Source organism: Nematostella vectensis, chromosome 1 (genome assembly GCF_932526225.1).
Source record: "Nematostella vectensis chromosome 1, jaNemVect1.1, whole genome shotgun sequence".
In the NCBI taxonomy this organism is placed as follows: Eukaryota; Metazoa; Cnidaria; class Anthozoa; order Actiniaria; family Edwardsiidae; genus Nematostella; species Nematostella vectensis.
The window spans coordinates 17,622,036-17,636,174 of NC_064034.1; the positions used below are offsets into that span (position 1 = coordinate 17,622,036).

General features: G+C 40.2%; 1 protein-coding gene and 2 long non-coding RNA genes across 3 annotated transcripts; 1 reads left to right on the forward strand and 2 right to left on the reverse strand.

The window, feature by feature from the left end:
* The first annotated feature begins 2,862 nt into the window (after nucleotides 1-2,862).
* LOC116619350 lies at nucleotides 2,863-13,510 on the forward strand. The gene is made up of 3 exons (XM_032384057.2): nucleotides 2,863-2,991; nucleotides 3,116-3,209; nucleotides 11,271-13,510. The coding sequence occupies exon 3, from the start codon at nucleotides 11,312-11,314 to the stop codon at nucleotides 13,073-13,075; it is 1,764 nt and encodes a 587-aa protein (XP_032239948.2). The 5' UTR covers nucleotides 2,863-2,991; nucleotides 3,116-3,209; nucleotides 11,271-11,311; the 3' UTR covers nucleotides 13,076-13,510.
* Nucleotides 3,533-5,659, reverse strand: LOC125561028. Its single transcript, XR_007307027.1, has 2 exons — nucleotides 4,907-5,659; nucleotides 3,533-4,614 (listed from the first exon to the last, which is right to left on the reverse strand). It is a non-coding gene; the product is annotated as an uncharacterized LOC125561028 (long non-coding RNA).
* On the reverse strand, nucleotides 8,514-10,871 carry LOC125561024. The gene is made up of 2 exons (XR_007307022.1): nucleotides 9,827-10,871; nucleotides 8,514-8,664 (listed from the first exon to the last, which is right to left on the reverse strand). It is a non-coding gene; the product is annotated as an uncharacterized LOC125561024 (long non-coding RNA).
* Nucleotides 13,511-14,139: the final 629 nt, after the last annotated feature.

The window sequence follows — 14,139 nt, forward strand, 5'->3', positions numbered from 1 at the left end:
GGATCCTTATTACAGCTTCTCGAATACTGCACTTCTGACTGTTCGCTGTTCTATTCTCATTCGATTTCGGCCCCGCAAAAGCACAATAATTTGTAACCTCGCATTTTTTATGGCCCGTTCAAAACAAACAGCAGCAGAGCCTGGGTACAAACACTCAGCATCACGTGACGCAAATAGCTGAGTACGCTCCCTGAGAAGTCGTAGTGAGTCGTCAGCTCGTCTCCGATGCTCGCAAGCTGGCCTGCCAGCTCGTTTAATGTAGTCGGTGAGGTATTCACGTAGATGTTGCGGTTTTCCGTGGAATTTAAAGTCTGGGCCTGACAACAGATAACATATCGTCGTAGCGATGTGTCGGGTCGGGACTCCCGCGGGACGGGACGGGACATTGAAAAACTCATGACGTTTCTAAAATAGGACAAAAAATATGTATAATTGTCGGCTGAACAATGTCCTTTTCGTACCATTTGCCGATTGAATTATTTTTTTTCAATCAAGTTGAACAGTTTCTCTCTTAGTCTAAATCTTTTAAGATTTTCAAAGTTTCTGATTGAATAATTATTGTACACCCTTTGGTTAAAAGATTGCTCACTAAAATGATTAAGAACTGTTACAAACGTTATAGCATATAAGACGGTCTTACTTTTAAATTGGAGCTTTTGATTGAATAATTATTGTACACCCTTTGGATAAAAGATTGCTCACTAAAATGATTAAGAACTGTTACAAACGTTATAGCCTATAAGACGGTCTTACTTTTAAATTGGAGCTTCTGATTGAATAATTATTGTACACCCTTTGGATAAAAGATTGCTCACTAAAATGATTAAGAACTGTTACAAACGTTATAGCATATAAGACGGTCTTACTTTTAAATTGGAGCAGGGAAGCTGGTTTATTCCATACGGCAAGTCCTTTTTTTCTGTCTCCGTTTCGATAAAGTTTGTTTCGCACTTTTGTTGTGATTTTGCTTTCTGGTATGGAGGACGAGGTGTGAGCGCGGGAATTTATACTCTTACACCTATGATCTACCAATAACCTCAAACATGGACAGAATACGGCCCGACCACGGATCACGAGCCATCACGCATCACACGCGATGAGTGCACGCGTCACGCTAATCGAAAATCCAGACGATCACTTTTGTTTCATACTTCGTGTAAGTTATTAAATGTGCTTTTGCCTATATTATGTTTATGGAGGAAATGCTATGATCTTTCTCGAAAATATTCGAAAATATTTTCATGAGTCTTAAGAAAAAGGAAAATTGCTATACCTGTTTGGAAACGGCGGAAAATGTAGAAAAAAAGAGCTGTATAACCTTTAACTTTTTCCCGTTTTCATTTTTCTTTGTTAGAAGAAAATCCATAACACCTTTACAAGTTACAGAGGTTAGTAAATCGTGTGCCTTGTTTAATTATTTATTTATTTTTTCGTTGGGAAAAGTAAAATGATAGTTCTGACAAAACATCCCATACAAGCAGTTTTATAGTTTTATATGTTTATTTTTGCCAGTTACAATGAACCCGTTAAAACCTTCTATTAAAAGCAAAACAGGTCAGGTGCGGACCTAGAGTTTGCGGTGAAGGGGGGTAGAGTGCGCAGACAAAATAGTATATCACGACCCTTCAAAAGGAGATCGCGGACAAGGGAGGGTTAAGAATTTTGTGGTGTGTGTCACTCACTCCCTTAGCCTCGCCGAAACTTCTAAAAGTCCTGATTTTGTAACAGTGCAGGCCCATACCCAGGATTTTTCTTCGGGTGGTGCGAAATCCGAAAAAGTGAACCTTATTTTTCCGGGGGGGGGGGGGGGGGAGGGAGGGAGTTCTCTGATAAAAATCTAACCACCTCCGAAAGAACAAAAAGGATTTTTTTTTTTGTGCCTTTGCAGTGTCTCTACGGGACGTTTATTGTCGAATTTGGCTACATACCAAAGTGATCTTGCTTATGAATTTGAGTTTTGTCTACAAACTGCAAATAGCACGTCTTTTGAGAACCAAAAGTGGACTTTCGGCCTGCTCCCCCCAGGGTACGGGCCTGAAGTGCCCACCGTTTAGCACCCCCCTGGGTACGGGCCTGAAGTGCCCACCGTTTAGATATAATATAAATAATAATCGTTTAATCGTCCAACCGACAAGATCAAGAACTACGGCGCCCTCATTTTTTAAACCTTGTGTCCTTAGACAAGTCAAGCCTTTACGTTTCCTTTTTCAGCGAGGTCTTTTGTTCTTAAACCCGAGATTTTACTTTTCATCTGTCCCAAGTGGACGCTGTTCAGTTTATTTACATTTATATAATCACGTTCTAGAAATACTCTTTATGATTTGAAAATGAATGTTTCGATGATCAGGTGATATTCCTACTCTCAGTTGCTTATGCCATAGAAACTCATAGAAATCATTTCTCTGAGTACATAATTGGCACTTTTGCTTTAATATTTGTTCCTTGCCTTAGTCGAACGTGCGAAATTGTGTTTATGTTTCATTTGAAAACGTCAGAAAATATTTGTAGTAATTGCACGCGTTCGTTTTCTTTCGCCTTTGTTTGAGTGAGTTCACAGTAATATGGTAAAATAAATGGCATTAACTCTAAATCTCTATCAAGAGTCAACTTGAGATCCGGAATGTTCCATGAGTGGCAAATACGCCTATATCTGCGCAAAAATTCTTCCCCCTTGCGTTTCTTGCCTCGCTAATGGATAAAACATATTGTTTAGTTCAGTACAGTCAAGGGACTTGTTGGGTTTTGTCCCTGTTACGTGTGACGAAGTAAATCTTGGCTTTATGAGAACGGGGACTTTCTCACCTTCTACAGCCAATCACAACTCGTGCCGCTTATTCCATTGTCTGGGCCTGTTTAATATTCATAATTTCAGGTGTCGAGGCTCTAAAAATGAGACAAATTTATTCTTTTAAAGGCAAAGCCTTTTTTTTTGAATGGATATCAAGTCCTAAAGGGTTTAGAGCTATAGAAAATGGATTTCGAAATGAAAGTGTAAGAAAGGGGGCATATTTGGCAAATACCAGAAAAAAGACTGGCGTAAAAAAACGTATTTACGTATTTGCCCTGCGTCACAACATTTTGGAATTAACCAAGCGAAATTCCGTCTGTTTTTTAGGAGAACACAGATTGTTGTCTTTGAGGAATATGTCGCAGTCTTTCTTGTCGTGGTGTTGTCCGGATAGACTCGAATGGCCCTCTACCTGCAGACGGTTAGTTATGTTGTTTATCTTAGGCTTTTGTATGTCCCGAACCGCTGTAAACACTACATGGACATCTTTGTTGTTCGCCGTAAGCAGGAATACAATGTCAGCTGTGGATATTACAAATAGATGCCATATACTTTGATGCGCTTGTGTACTTTATTTCTATCAGCATTTTTGCGTTATCGAAGAATAATCCCACTAAAAAATGAGAGCTGTGTTTTTCATACGGACGTAAAAAGTTTTAAGTACAGGATAAGCTTTTGTCCCGTTTTCATATCATACTAGATTTCTCCTTTTGCTTCGTATAGCCCATCAAAAGTATTGTAAAATATATCAATAACAGGTTTATTCTCATGATTGTTTTTAGTATATTTTTATATAAAACACAGTTACACTGATGAGGGTGTTGAGCAAAATGACTGAATGCGAACACTAGGGCAATTTTACTTAGAATTATTTCATAGTTTTCTATGAAAACATATATTAATTTTGTACTACACAGATAATATTCAAGGAATTGTTGGTATTTTATCGAGATCCGTAGCCGCTAGAGAATACAGGGCCCAAATAGGACTTTACACCTTGATTCTCAAAGGTCGACACTGCCACAACCAGATATAACCAGCACATTTCATGCGAATTCTAGACTCCTATTACTATTTTATCTTATTTCTACTCTATATCCACGCTCGTAAAATATTGTCTTTTGTGTGTTTTTTTCTCAGGTTTTGTTCGATATGAAATTCTAGACCCTTGAATTTCTAAAATGCTTATTGCGTTTTTTTTCCCACTTTTTTTCGTCGCTCCCCTGTGACGCGACTTGTTTACTGTAAAACAGTCTGACTTCGTTGCTAATTTCGTCATTTCTCATTTATCTAATATGTTCTCGGTTTGGAAGTAGCTGAGGGCTGCACCATTGCATTATGTTTGTTTTTCACCATGTCGGTAGTTTGCGTGCTATCATCCTGTTTGGGCGATTTTGCGCGAATTCTGTGTCGCGTCTGTCGCACTCTATTCACGCTCGATCGATTTTGCGTACAGTACATTTTGCTTTTAACTGGGAGCCTCGCCCCGTCCTTTTTTTTACCCGCCGAAGTATCAGGCTGCGCTATTTAAGTACACAAGCAACAGATTAACGCCAACACTGACGGCCATCAATCCAACTTCTCGAGCGAGACGTCTCTTGTAGTTGTTCCTTTCTGTGAGCTCGTCTCCGATGTTCGCTAGCTGATTGGCCAACTCGTTGATGGTTGCTATGGGAGCAATGACACTTCCATTGTTCGTTACTAATGGAAGGTTTCTCTGTTCGGGAGCCTTGCTGCAAAGAGCGAGAAACTGAAGTCGAGAGACAACAGACGGGCGAACGGTTTCTGGTAACATGCTCCCGCTTGTGAATTCTTTGATAGTAAATCTAAAGTAGTTAAGAAAAATGAAGGTTACACAATGCAAAACTTTACTAGGGCAATCTACCAGTTAGTAGCGATGATGAAAATACGGCGTTAAAAAAATGTCGGTTTTGGAACATCGCTAACAAACAAAAAAAGTACGATTTTGTTACAATTTCGGCACATCATAGTAATATTGTATTTGCAATTTGTACTTCTACTACTAGGTGCTATTGTCGGACCCAGTGGGAAATATTTTGTCTTGTTCGCCAAGACTTCGTTAAACATTGAACCCCTGCTGTGTTATTTGATACTCACCTATGTGTAACTTTAGTCAAGATCTATGACAGGTTCACTGTGCACTCTTGATTGGTAACTGTACACCTCTAGTAGTTTCTTGATTCTGGGCTATCTGTCTTGTGTCTGACAGCTCGCCTTGGCGTGGTGTTTATATAGTTGTCCCATTTCTCTGTACCTGACTCATGAGGCGTTTGTAATCATTTAGTGAGCGCCCGGCAACTCACGATATCCCAAGTCACGCTATCAATACTGTCCTCTGATTGGCTGAGGGCCGAGCGGGTTCGAGGCTCTTTGGTCCACCAACACAGGAATCAGAATTTGCTCTCACGCAACCTAACTAACCAATCACAGCTAAGCAAAATCAAAGGGTTCTCTCGCAGAAATCCCCTCGCAAACACGACCCATTTTGCATTTCTCACATACCTTTTCTCCCAAATTTCTAAATTCCCCTCATACTAGAGCGCTTGTTCAATAACTTCACATCCTTCTAGCACTGTTTTCTTGTGTCAAATTGGATTTCATGACAAATTATCTTGCTGATGAACTCAGTAATACAAAGAAGGTGTTTTAATGGGGTGTGAAAATGTTATCGGGTATTATACCGGTATTGTAGTTGTACTGAATCCTACTTTAATTAAAGCTGACATCCGTGCTTACTTTTGCTTTCTTATATTTTGATTTGAAGTCGAACTCGAACTCGAGCATTCTGTGCCCAGACGTATTTTAAGCTATGACGAAACCCCCATTTCGGACGGACACTTCCGTGCGTGGTACAACAACCAGCGTTCCGCGACCTTCAAAATTCCCATTCGGTTTGACACCTTTTACCGTAAGTGCCATGCTCCTCACTCCGGACTTTCCCCGATCACGCTAACTCTAGAACACGTTCATGCTAGAAGCACACGCATTCAACGCGCTTCGCACGTCTCAGGGGCAAATTCATCACAAAGAAGTATTTTATCTACGTACAAATATACATATATCGTTTTTTATCGTTATAATATCCTATTTTCTAGAGTATCTAGCATTGTAAGTGTTCTTTAGGATTGTTCCGAGTTTGGCGAATGCGAAGAAAAGAGAGTTTCACGCTGCGATAACTGTGCAAGTTATTTGTTTCATTTTCTCGGGAAGAAAGTTTACTTACAGCCTTGGTATTCGTTCAAACTTTATTATATTGACAATACAATAAAGATGTCTACTTGATGAGTAGTTTCATTACGGCTTTTCGAATATTTTGTGGGATAATTGCTTTCAAAATGAATGCTAAGAGTAACTTGACGGATATTAAATTCTAATTCGAGAACTGCACCTTTATTTACTTTGGACAAACTCAACAGTATTAAACTTTTATATGTGTTTCTTGGAAAATGAGAAGTAAAAGAAAACATTAAATGCTAAAAACAATAATGATTTTTTTGCTGTTGAGAATACAGGAATAAGGGGATAAAGAGTTGGGTGGATTATCGATCACCGGACTCGACTCATATTGACTAACCCTTTTACATCGTGTCTTCTTTTAAGCAATGAGGCACAGACGAAAGCAGCGAGGAATATTGTTTTTAGATATTGTCTTGCAAATTTTCTTCGAGTGCTTTTAGAAATTCGGTGAGTTCCGTGTTCGAGAGTTGAACAAAAAGCATAATTTATGTGTAATAACGGTGATGTTCACGCCTTTTCGGCCAATCAGACAAGACCCTGATCCTCGATTCAAATGCCTCCTCAAATGAATTAATCCATCAAGGCTTAGATCAGAATATTAACCTCGCAAATCGTCTTAATATTGGTTATAAATTATCTAGTTAACGTTCTTTCGAATCTATTTCGTCGGTCATCCCTGCTAAACACACTGGGGCGACCATGGCGCCTTTAAAATAGTGCGTGTTTTTATCAAGATGATTTTCGTTGTAGAGAAGCTATTTCTGGTTCAAACAGTGTTTTTTTTCTCGGCTACCTTTTTCGTGTTCTTTTTCTCTCCACTGCTATAACAGCTGGGGTAGATGATATCTGTGTGAAACGTAGTCTAGACAAATTTGCATTTGAAATTTAAAAAAAGCTTGAAAAAACTTTCATCTCGGGACGACGATGTTTTTTGTGGATGAGACACAGATAGTTTTTCGAGAGAAGCGGTTAGTGAAATGAACTCGGCTTTGGCTTGTTTGTTGTTAATGTTTTTTTAAGTGCATCTGAATTTCAACCGCGTTTTTCTCGTTCGCTATTTGGCGAACGACATTTCCCTTTTTCTTCATGTACAACATGTACAACAAGACGAGAGGCAATTCAAACTTACAGCTGAACAATTGAGTCGGCAAAATCTCCACCGTGTTTCCTCTATTATTAGAAGTCGGCCTTTTGCCAAGTCGTTTTTGAGGGAATGTGAGCAAATTATCGAGAAAACGATGGAAGCTTATGTATTTAGGGTCTCCATGACAAACCAACTGCTGATAAAATATTATCAATGTCAAGAGAGCATGAGATATCTTATGCTCTCTTGCCAATGTTTAATAATTTTGTAAGGGAACACTACTAGATTATTCCCCGCTTTTGACTGCGGCCATCATACCAGAGAACGACGAAAAAAATATAATATATTTAAATGAAACTAAACCCTTTCTCACAAAGAAACTTTATGACTTTATTCGTAAGTGCTAGATAAATTGCTTTTTATTGCTGTTATTTTGCCGTTAATAGTCTGAACGCGTGCTAATTTGCCACTAAAACGTTAGCACGTGATCTCTTAGCGCAAGTCCCCAAAATCGCGCGGCCAAAGTTATCAAACGTTCTTTATTTCCAGGGACCTGGGGACCGCGTTAGCATACTTTCAAGGGGTAGGGCCAGAGTGGTAGGGCTGATAAGTAAGAATGTACCACAAAATTGAGGGGGCTGACTATAAGAAATATATGACACTTTCTTGAAAAGAGGTGGGGCTTTAGCCCTCCCCCTCCGCGGTGCCTGATTTCTTCTGAAATCAGTGGCGGATCTAGGGGAATGGTTTAGGGGGTTTAACTCCCCCTCCCCCCCCCCCCCCCCTTTAGGCTGCCAGAAAAGCATATGTAACAAAAAAACTCCCCTTTGTCACTGAGGGTAGGGTTGAAATTTTTTGAGCGTCAATTTCGGAGAGGGCCGCAATTTTTGATACAGGGTTTAGGGGAGGGATTTATTTTTTGAACAGGTATTCTGATCAATTAACGAGCCTCCTTATATTTTCTGGGGAGAACCCCGGGCCCCTACAAAATAAATAAATTGTGATGCGCCTTCTGCTTGCATTTTCATGAATTTCGTTTGGCTGGCGTTGAAAATCATTATCCCCTAAAGTGTTGTCTGTACTATTTTCATCTTTTGCAGTTTTGGTTTTATTAACTTCCTTAAATGAATTTACGAATTTTGATTCATGTCAAAGTCTCCCCTCCTACAAACTAGGTTCGAATTTGGATTGAGCTTTTTTGTCAGAATTAAATGTTTGCTTGTATACAATAAACACCTTTCCTGACTGTGTTCTTGTAGCAGAAAATTCAAGTGTCACTTTTATAGTGATTTTGGTGTATACAACAAGCAAGAAAAAACATTCAATTTCGACATGAATGCTCAATTCAGAATCGCTTGCCCTTTCTATACAAATATTGGATAATTTGAACTCGCACTAAGCTGACAATTTACTGGCTTATTTGAATTACAGTCGGACCTCTATTAAGCGGCCCTCTATTGAGCGGTCACCCTCTATTCAACGGTCATTTATCAAAGTCCCGAATTTTCCCCCTTATGTTTACTGTAAATTTGACCTCTATTGAGCAGTCACCTCTATTAAGCGGACGCGGTCACCAAAGAAGGGTCCCAATTGGTTGATTTCATTGTTTTTCACCTCTATTAAACGGTCATCGTCAATATTTGTCAGCATGACAACAGATAGTGCACGTCATATTTCGTCATATTTTTAACTGTCTAATCTAATTACTATGGCTAATCGTCTTGTGAGACTTGTGTGATCTTGTGCGGATCAGTGGCATCAAATTCCTCGATTACCAATTTCCGCTTTAGCCAGCTAGAAGAAAAACTGTCACCTTCAAATATGTATTCACAAGGAATCTCGAGTCCATAGCCACCACCTCTGTTCACCCACTTCCCTTTGACTACGACTTTCTCACAGTTCGTAGGTCTCTTGAGATATTTGGTAACCCACGTTGACATCAGTTTGGGAATATGCCTGATAACCTTCGTAATCGTCAACTAGAGTATTCGGGTGACCGTCTCCATCCATCACCGTTTTGTCGGCTTTTTCTCTTACGATTGCAACAGCATTCGGATCCTTTACGTTAGTTGGTTCCCGCATAAGTTTGTAAACATTTTCTAGTGCTGGTTCCCACTCAGTCATGTACTCATGGTATCCCCGAATGAATGCAACTGGGTCAGAGTTTTTTTGTTGTGAGTTTTTGGGTACGGCAACGCACTGCGAGTTTTTGATTCAACTTCCAAAATCGCGCAAACGCTTAATGACGTATATCGACGGGAACGAAGCGTGTAACATCACCTCAATGCACTCATTTACTTTACATAACTCCAGCGAAAGTAGCTCGTGCCCATAGAATTGGTCAAAGCCACAAGAGCCGTATAGGCAAAAACAAACTGACTAGGCGGTTTCAAACATTTCTGGATCATTTCTTGGAATGCACCAGGCCCCGTCTTAGGGCTAACATGATTGTTACTGTTGTTAATTATAATAAAAAGTTCTTACGTATAATTACAGCCCGATTTACCCGCTAATTTAGGGGGGAAAATAGCGAAACCTCTATTAAGCGGTCAACCTCTATTAAGCGGTCACTAAGCTTAGTCCCGAGGGTGACCGCTTAATAGTGAGCGGTCACCCTCTATTCAACGGTCATTTACCAAAGTCCCGAATTTTCCCCCTTATGTTTACTGTAAATTTGACCTCTATTGAGCGGTCACCTCTATTAAGCGGACGCGGTCACCAAAGGAGGGTCCCAATTGGTTGATTTCATTGTTTTTCACCTCTATTAAACGGTCATCATCAATATATGTCAGCATGACAACAGATAGTGCACGTCATATTTCGTCATATTTTTAACTGTCTAATCTAATTACTATGGCTAATCGTCTTGTGAGGTCTTGTGCGGATCAGTCGCAACAAATTCCTCGATTACCAATTTCCGCTTTAGCCAGCTCTAGAAAAAAAACTATCACCTTCAAATATGTATTCACAAAGAATCTCGAGTCCATAGCCACCACCTCTGTTCACCCAATTCCCTTTGACTACGACTTTCTCACAGTTCGTAGGTCTCCTGAGATATTTGGTAACCCACGTTGACATCAGTTTGGGAATATGCCTGATAACTTCGTAATCGTCAACTAGAGTATTCGGGTGACCGTCTCCATCCATCACCGTTTTGTCGGCTTTTTCTCTTACGATTGCAACAGCATTCGGATCCTTTATGTTAGTTGGTTCCCGCATAAGTTTGTAAACATCTTCTAGTGCTGGTTCCCACTCAGTCATGTAGTCATGGTATCCCCGAATGAATGCAACTGGGTCAGATTTGTGAGTTTTTGGGTACGGCAACGCACTGAGAGTTTTTGATTCGACTTCCAAAATCGCGCAAACGCTTAATGACGGATATCGACGGAAACGACGCGTGTAACATCACCTTAACGCACTCACTTACTTTACATAACGCCAGCGAAAGTAGCTCATGCCCATAGAATTGGGCAAAGCCACAAGAGCCGTATAGGCAAAAACAAACTGACTAGGCGGTTTCAAACATTTCTGAATCAAATTGGAATGCACCAGGCCCCGTCTTAGGGCTAACATGATTGTTACTGTTGTTTATTATAATAAAAAGTTCTTACGTATAATTACAGCCCGATTTACGCTAATTTAGGGGCGAAAATAGCGAAACCTCTATTAAGCGGTCAACCTCTATTAAGCGGTCACTAAGCTAAGTCCCGAGGGTGACCGCTTAATAGAGGTTCGACTGTAACTCCAAGCGACCATTTACTATTCAAAACTGATAGAGTGGTTTTCAAAATCCCGTGAAACAAAAAATAATTGTAATAGTCAAGCCAGAACAAAAGATAATAAAGACATTACAGTGTAATAGTACTAAATAAACTAAATAGTATTTCACGACATCGTCAACGTATTTTCTCTTCAATGGATGTGTAACATCATATGATAGGCAAGCATGCGTATCAAATAAGATCAAGCGATAAAGTTTCAGTTCCGGTTTGATTCCCCGAATCCAATGCTGGTTAGTTCTAAAAAGCAGCTCAGTTCAAAAAAGGCAGCCTTGCTCTGTTTAAAAAAAACTTTAATGCGTGTTCAGATAGAATACGCACATCTATTGACCTGGGAACTGCTTAATCTGTTATTCTCCAGTTACTACAATACGCCGCGTGGCTTGGATTTGTGCTAGCAAGATGATTACTTCAGCACATTTAGAATCTAACAGCTCAGTTCATCCTACTACCGACAAGCCATTGGATATAGATATCCCTCAAGCTTCGAGCATCATCCTCACGACGCTATCCAGTCTGCTTTTTCTGCTCGCATGTGTATTGCTTTGCGGTTATCACTGCAAACGAACCGGCCGTGGGGTCATCGAGACAAAGCTTGGGACAGTAATATTTTTCCTCGGCGCCTTGCTCACTACTATCACCACGCTAGGGTGCTACCAGGCGGAGGATATCTACGGGACATACAGGCTAGTTTTGGCTTGCTGCATTGGCATTGGTGTTCTAATGATAGGGAACATAATTATGTTTGAAAGTCCCACTCCGGATAGAATCATTGATGACTATGGGCGGCCATTGATCCCCGTGGGGCATACCCATGGGAGTATGGGTATAGTTGTGTGGGTCGTTACGTTACCACTATGTGTACTTGAGATGTTCTTTGCCATTGGAGCCGCGACCAAGTCGCCCAAGCCTGTCTATGCTGCCATAGAATTTGTATGTCTGACTCAGAAGATAATTCAAGCAGCAGTATACCATTTCAGTCTTCGCCACAAGGTCCCTATGCCTCTGGCTCGCATGGGGTGCTCATGGTACTTGAAGACCATCTCACTTTTTAACTTTGCATTCTGGGTGGATTCAATTATAACCACAAACTCGGACAATGAATTTGTGGAAAAGTTGTTTGGAAGTGGATTTTCTATTGTCAAAGCAGCATACAATGCTTTGATCATAGATTATAGACTTTTATGTTGCTTGCTGTTCCTTGAGCATGCACTAGAAATGGAAGACGTCAGAGATACGCGTGGGGACACGCCTTATGAGCCCTTGGATGACTCGACGTCTCACAACAGACAACATCAGCAGCTAAGGCAGCCCGTCAACGTCCAGGTGGTTCATTACTCTGGATATGGCTATATTATTGGCATTGGATGCATCGCACTACAGCTAGTTAACGGCTTGCAATACCTTAACTTTGTTGGTGACTGGTCCAATGTTTTGCCCATTGTTTCTGATGTCATTGTCATTTTTTTTGGGATGATCTTGGTCAGTGGCAGCAATGGTTCAGAGCTCATGACAGGAAAGTGGAGAGAGACTGAGTCAAAAGCCATTGATGTGATGGTGGGTTTTATGGGAGCTGTTGGGTTCGTATTCTGGTTCATGAAGTCCCTATTTTGCCTACTATGGAGCTACCGGTACTCTTCTCGTCGCCATGCTGAAGACATAAAGATGCAGTACTACCTGGCATGGACCACAGCCAAGGACTTCTTTCGTGCTGTCGGAATGCTATTCCAAATGCACTTCTTTGTCAAGATGGGTCCCCACTTCTGTGCTGAGCCTCGTAACCAACATCGCCGCAGCTGTCACCTTCTAGTGCCTGCCATCATGCTTGCCCTACTGTCAATCTTCCTTAGCTCTGTTATTGACCAGTACAATGGAAAAGTTGAGCACTTGATCCAGGATGCACACTTAGATCCCGCAGTCATGGCATTTTTTGAAGCCGCTGCACCGATCCATCTGGGGTTCTGCCTGCATATGTTTCTGCATTTCTTTATCATCAAGCGCAAGATGAGTGAGCTGGAGTATGTTCATCCAGGCCATAGCTTTAGGATTGATCATGTGACATCATCTGTGGCAGGTGATGATAATAAAGATGAAAATGAGAACAATGAAAGGCAGCCTCTGGTACCTGGCGATGCCCCTTTACCTACAATTCATACTGTGCATTAGGGATGGCAAACGACTGAGCATTATGATAAAACTGAATTGTAACATGTAAAAAAATGTGATTGAGAATATTACCCATACAATGTTATATAACACTGTCAATATATGGGACCTGAGTCATAATATTTTGATTATGGTCAGGTATTGTTATATTGTGGTCCACTCTAGTCCAGTATTTGAACTTGGTGAACTCAATGGAATTTGGCGGTGCTCAAAGGAAAGTCCAGAAACATGTTCAGGTGAGAGGTGAGTTCAGGCACTGGAAAATTACAGCATATGATAGGATGCAAAATAGAAATACAGAATTATTTCTAATGATTGACAATATTTCAGAATGATAAAATACTGCATGAGTGTTGCAAGTTTTAGTTCTTATAACAGTAATAATCTAAAGTAAATTTTTTTTACATTGAAAATAAAATCTACCAATTATAGACTTGATTTGTTGATTTATTGACTGTATTGATATAATTATTCAATGTTCATTCAAAGATAATCAAGCCAGGGGCATAGCTTGGTTGCACAGTGGGTTTCATGCACCCCCAGGTACATGCTAAAGTGTTTTGTCTTAAGCCTCGATTAAATGGAGATGAGAGTCTATAAGAATTCCAACTCTCATGTCCATTCATGACCATGCACTCTCACCGACTCTCATTCACTTTGAAAATGTTCAAATTCAACATAAGAGTTGATGAGAGTTGTCACAGTGTGAGTTGATGAGAGTAAAGTTCGATCAGCCTTTTGATCCAACCCTGTGAGAACTAGTAATAGTGGAACTCTGATCCACCCTTATCTATAAAAAATGTTATTCTGGTTTAAAATATTTCAAAATTCTATCATATTAGGAAATATAAGTTGAACCTTTGTACCATTATTGTAACATTTTACACTAAAAGGATAATAAGGTTTGACTGCATGCTGGATTTTTGTAAATAGTAATTGCGTATTCAGTTTCGCAGTGGGTTTCATGCACCCCCAGGTGCATGCTTAAGTGGTTCTTTTCTTTCTGAATGAATTGCTAGATTTTAGACATTTTCCCAACCTTATATACCTGCACCTGTCACTTT

Coding starts and splice junctions, on each gene's coding strand:
- LOC116619350 (XM_032384057.2), top strand. CDS start 11,312: ATGATTACTTCAGCACATTTAGAATCTAACAGCTCAGTTCATCCTACT.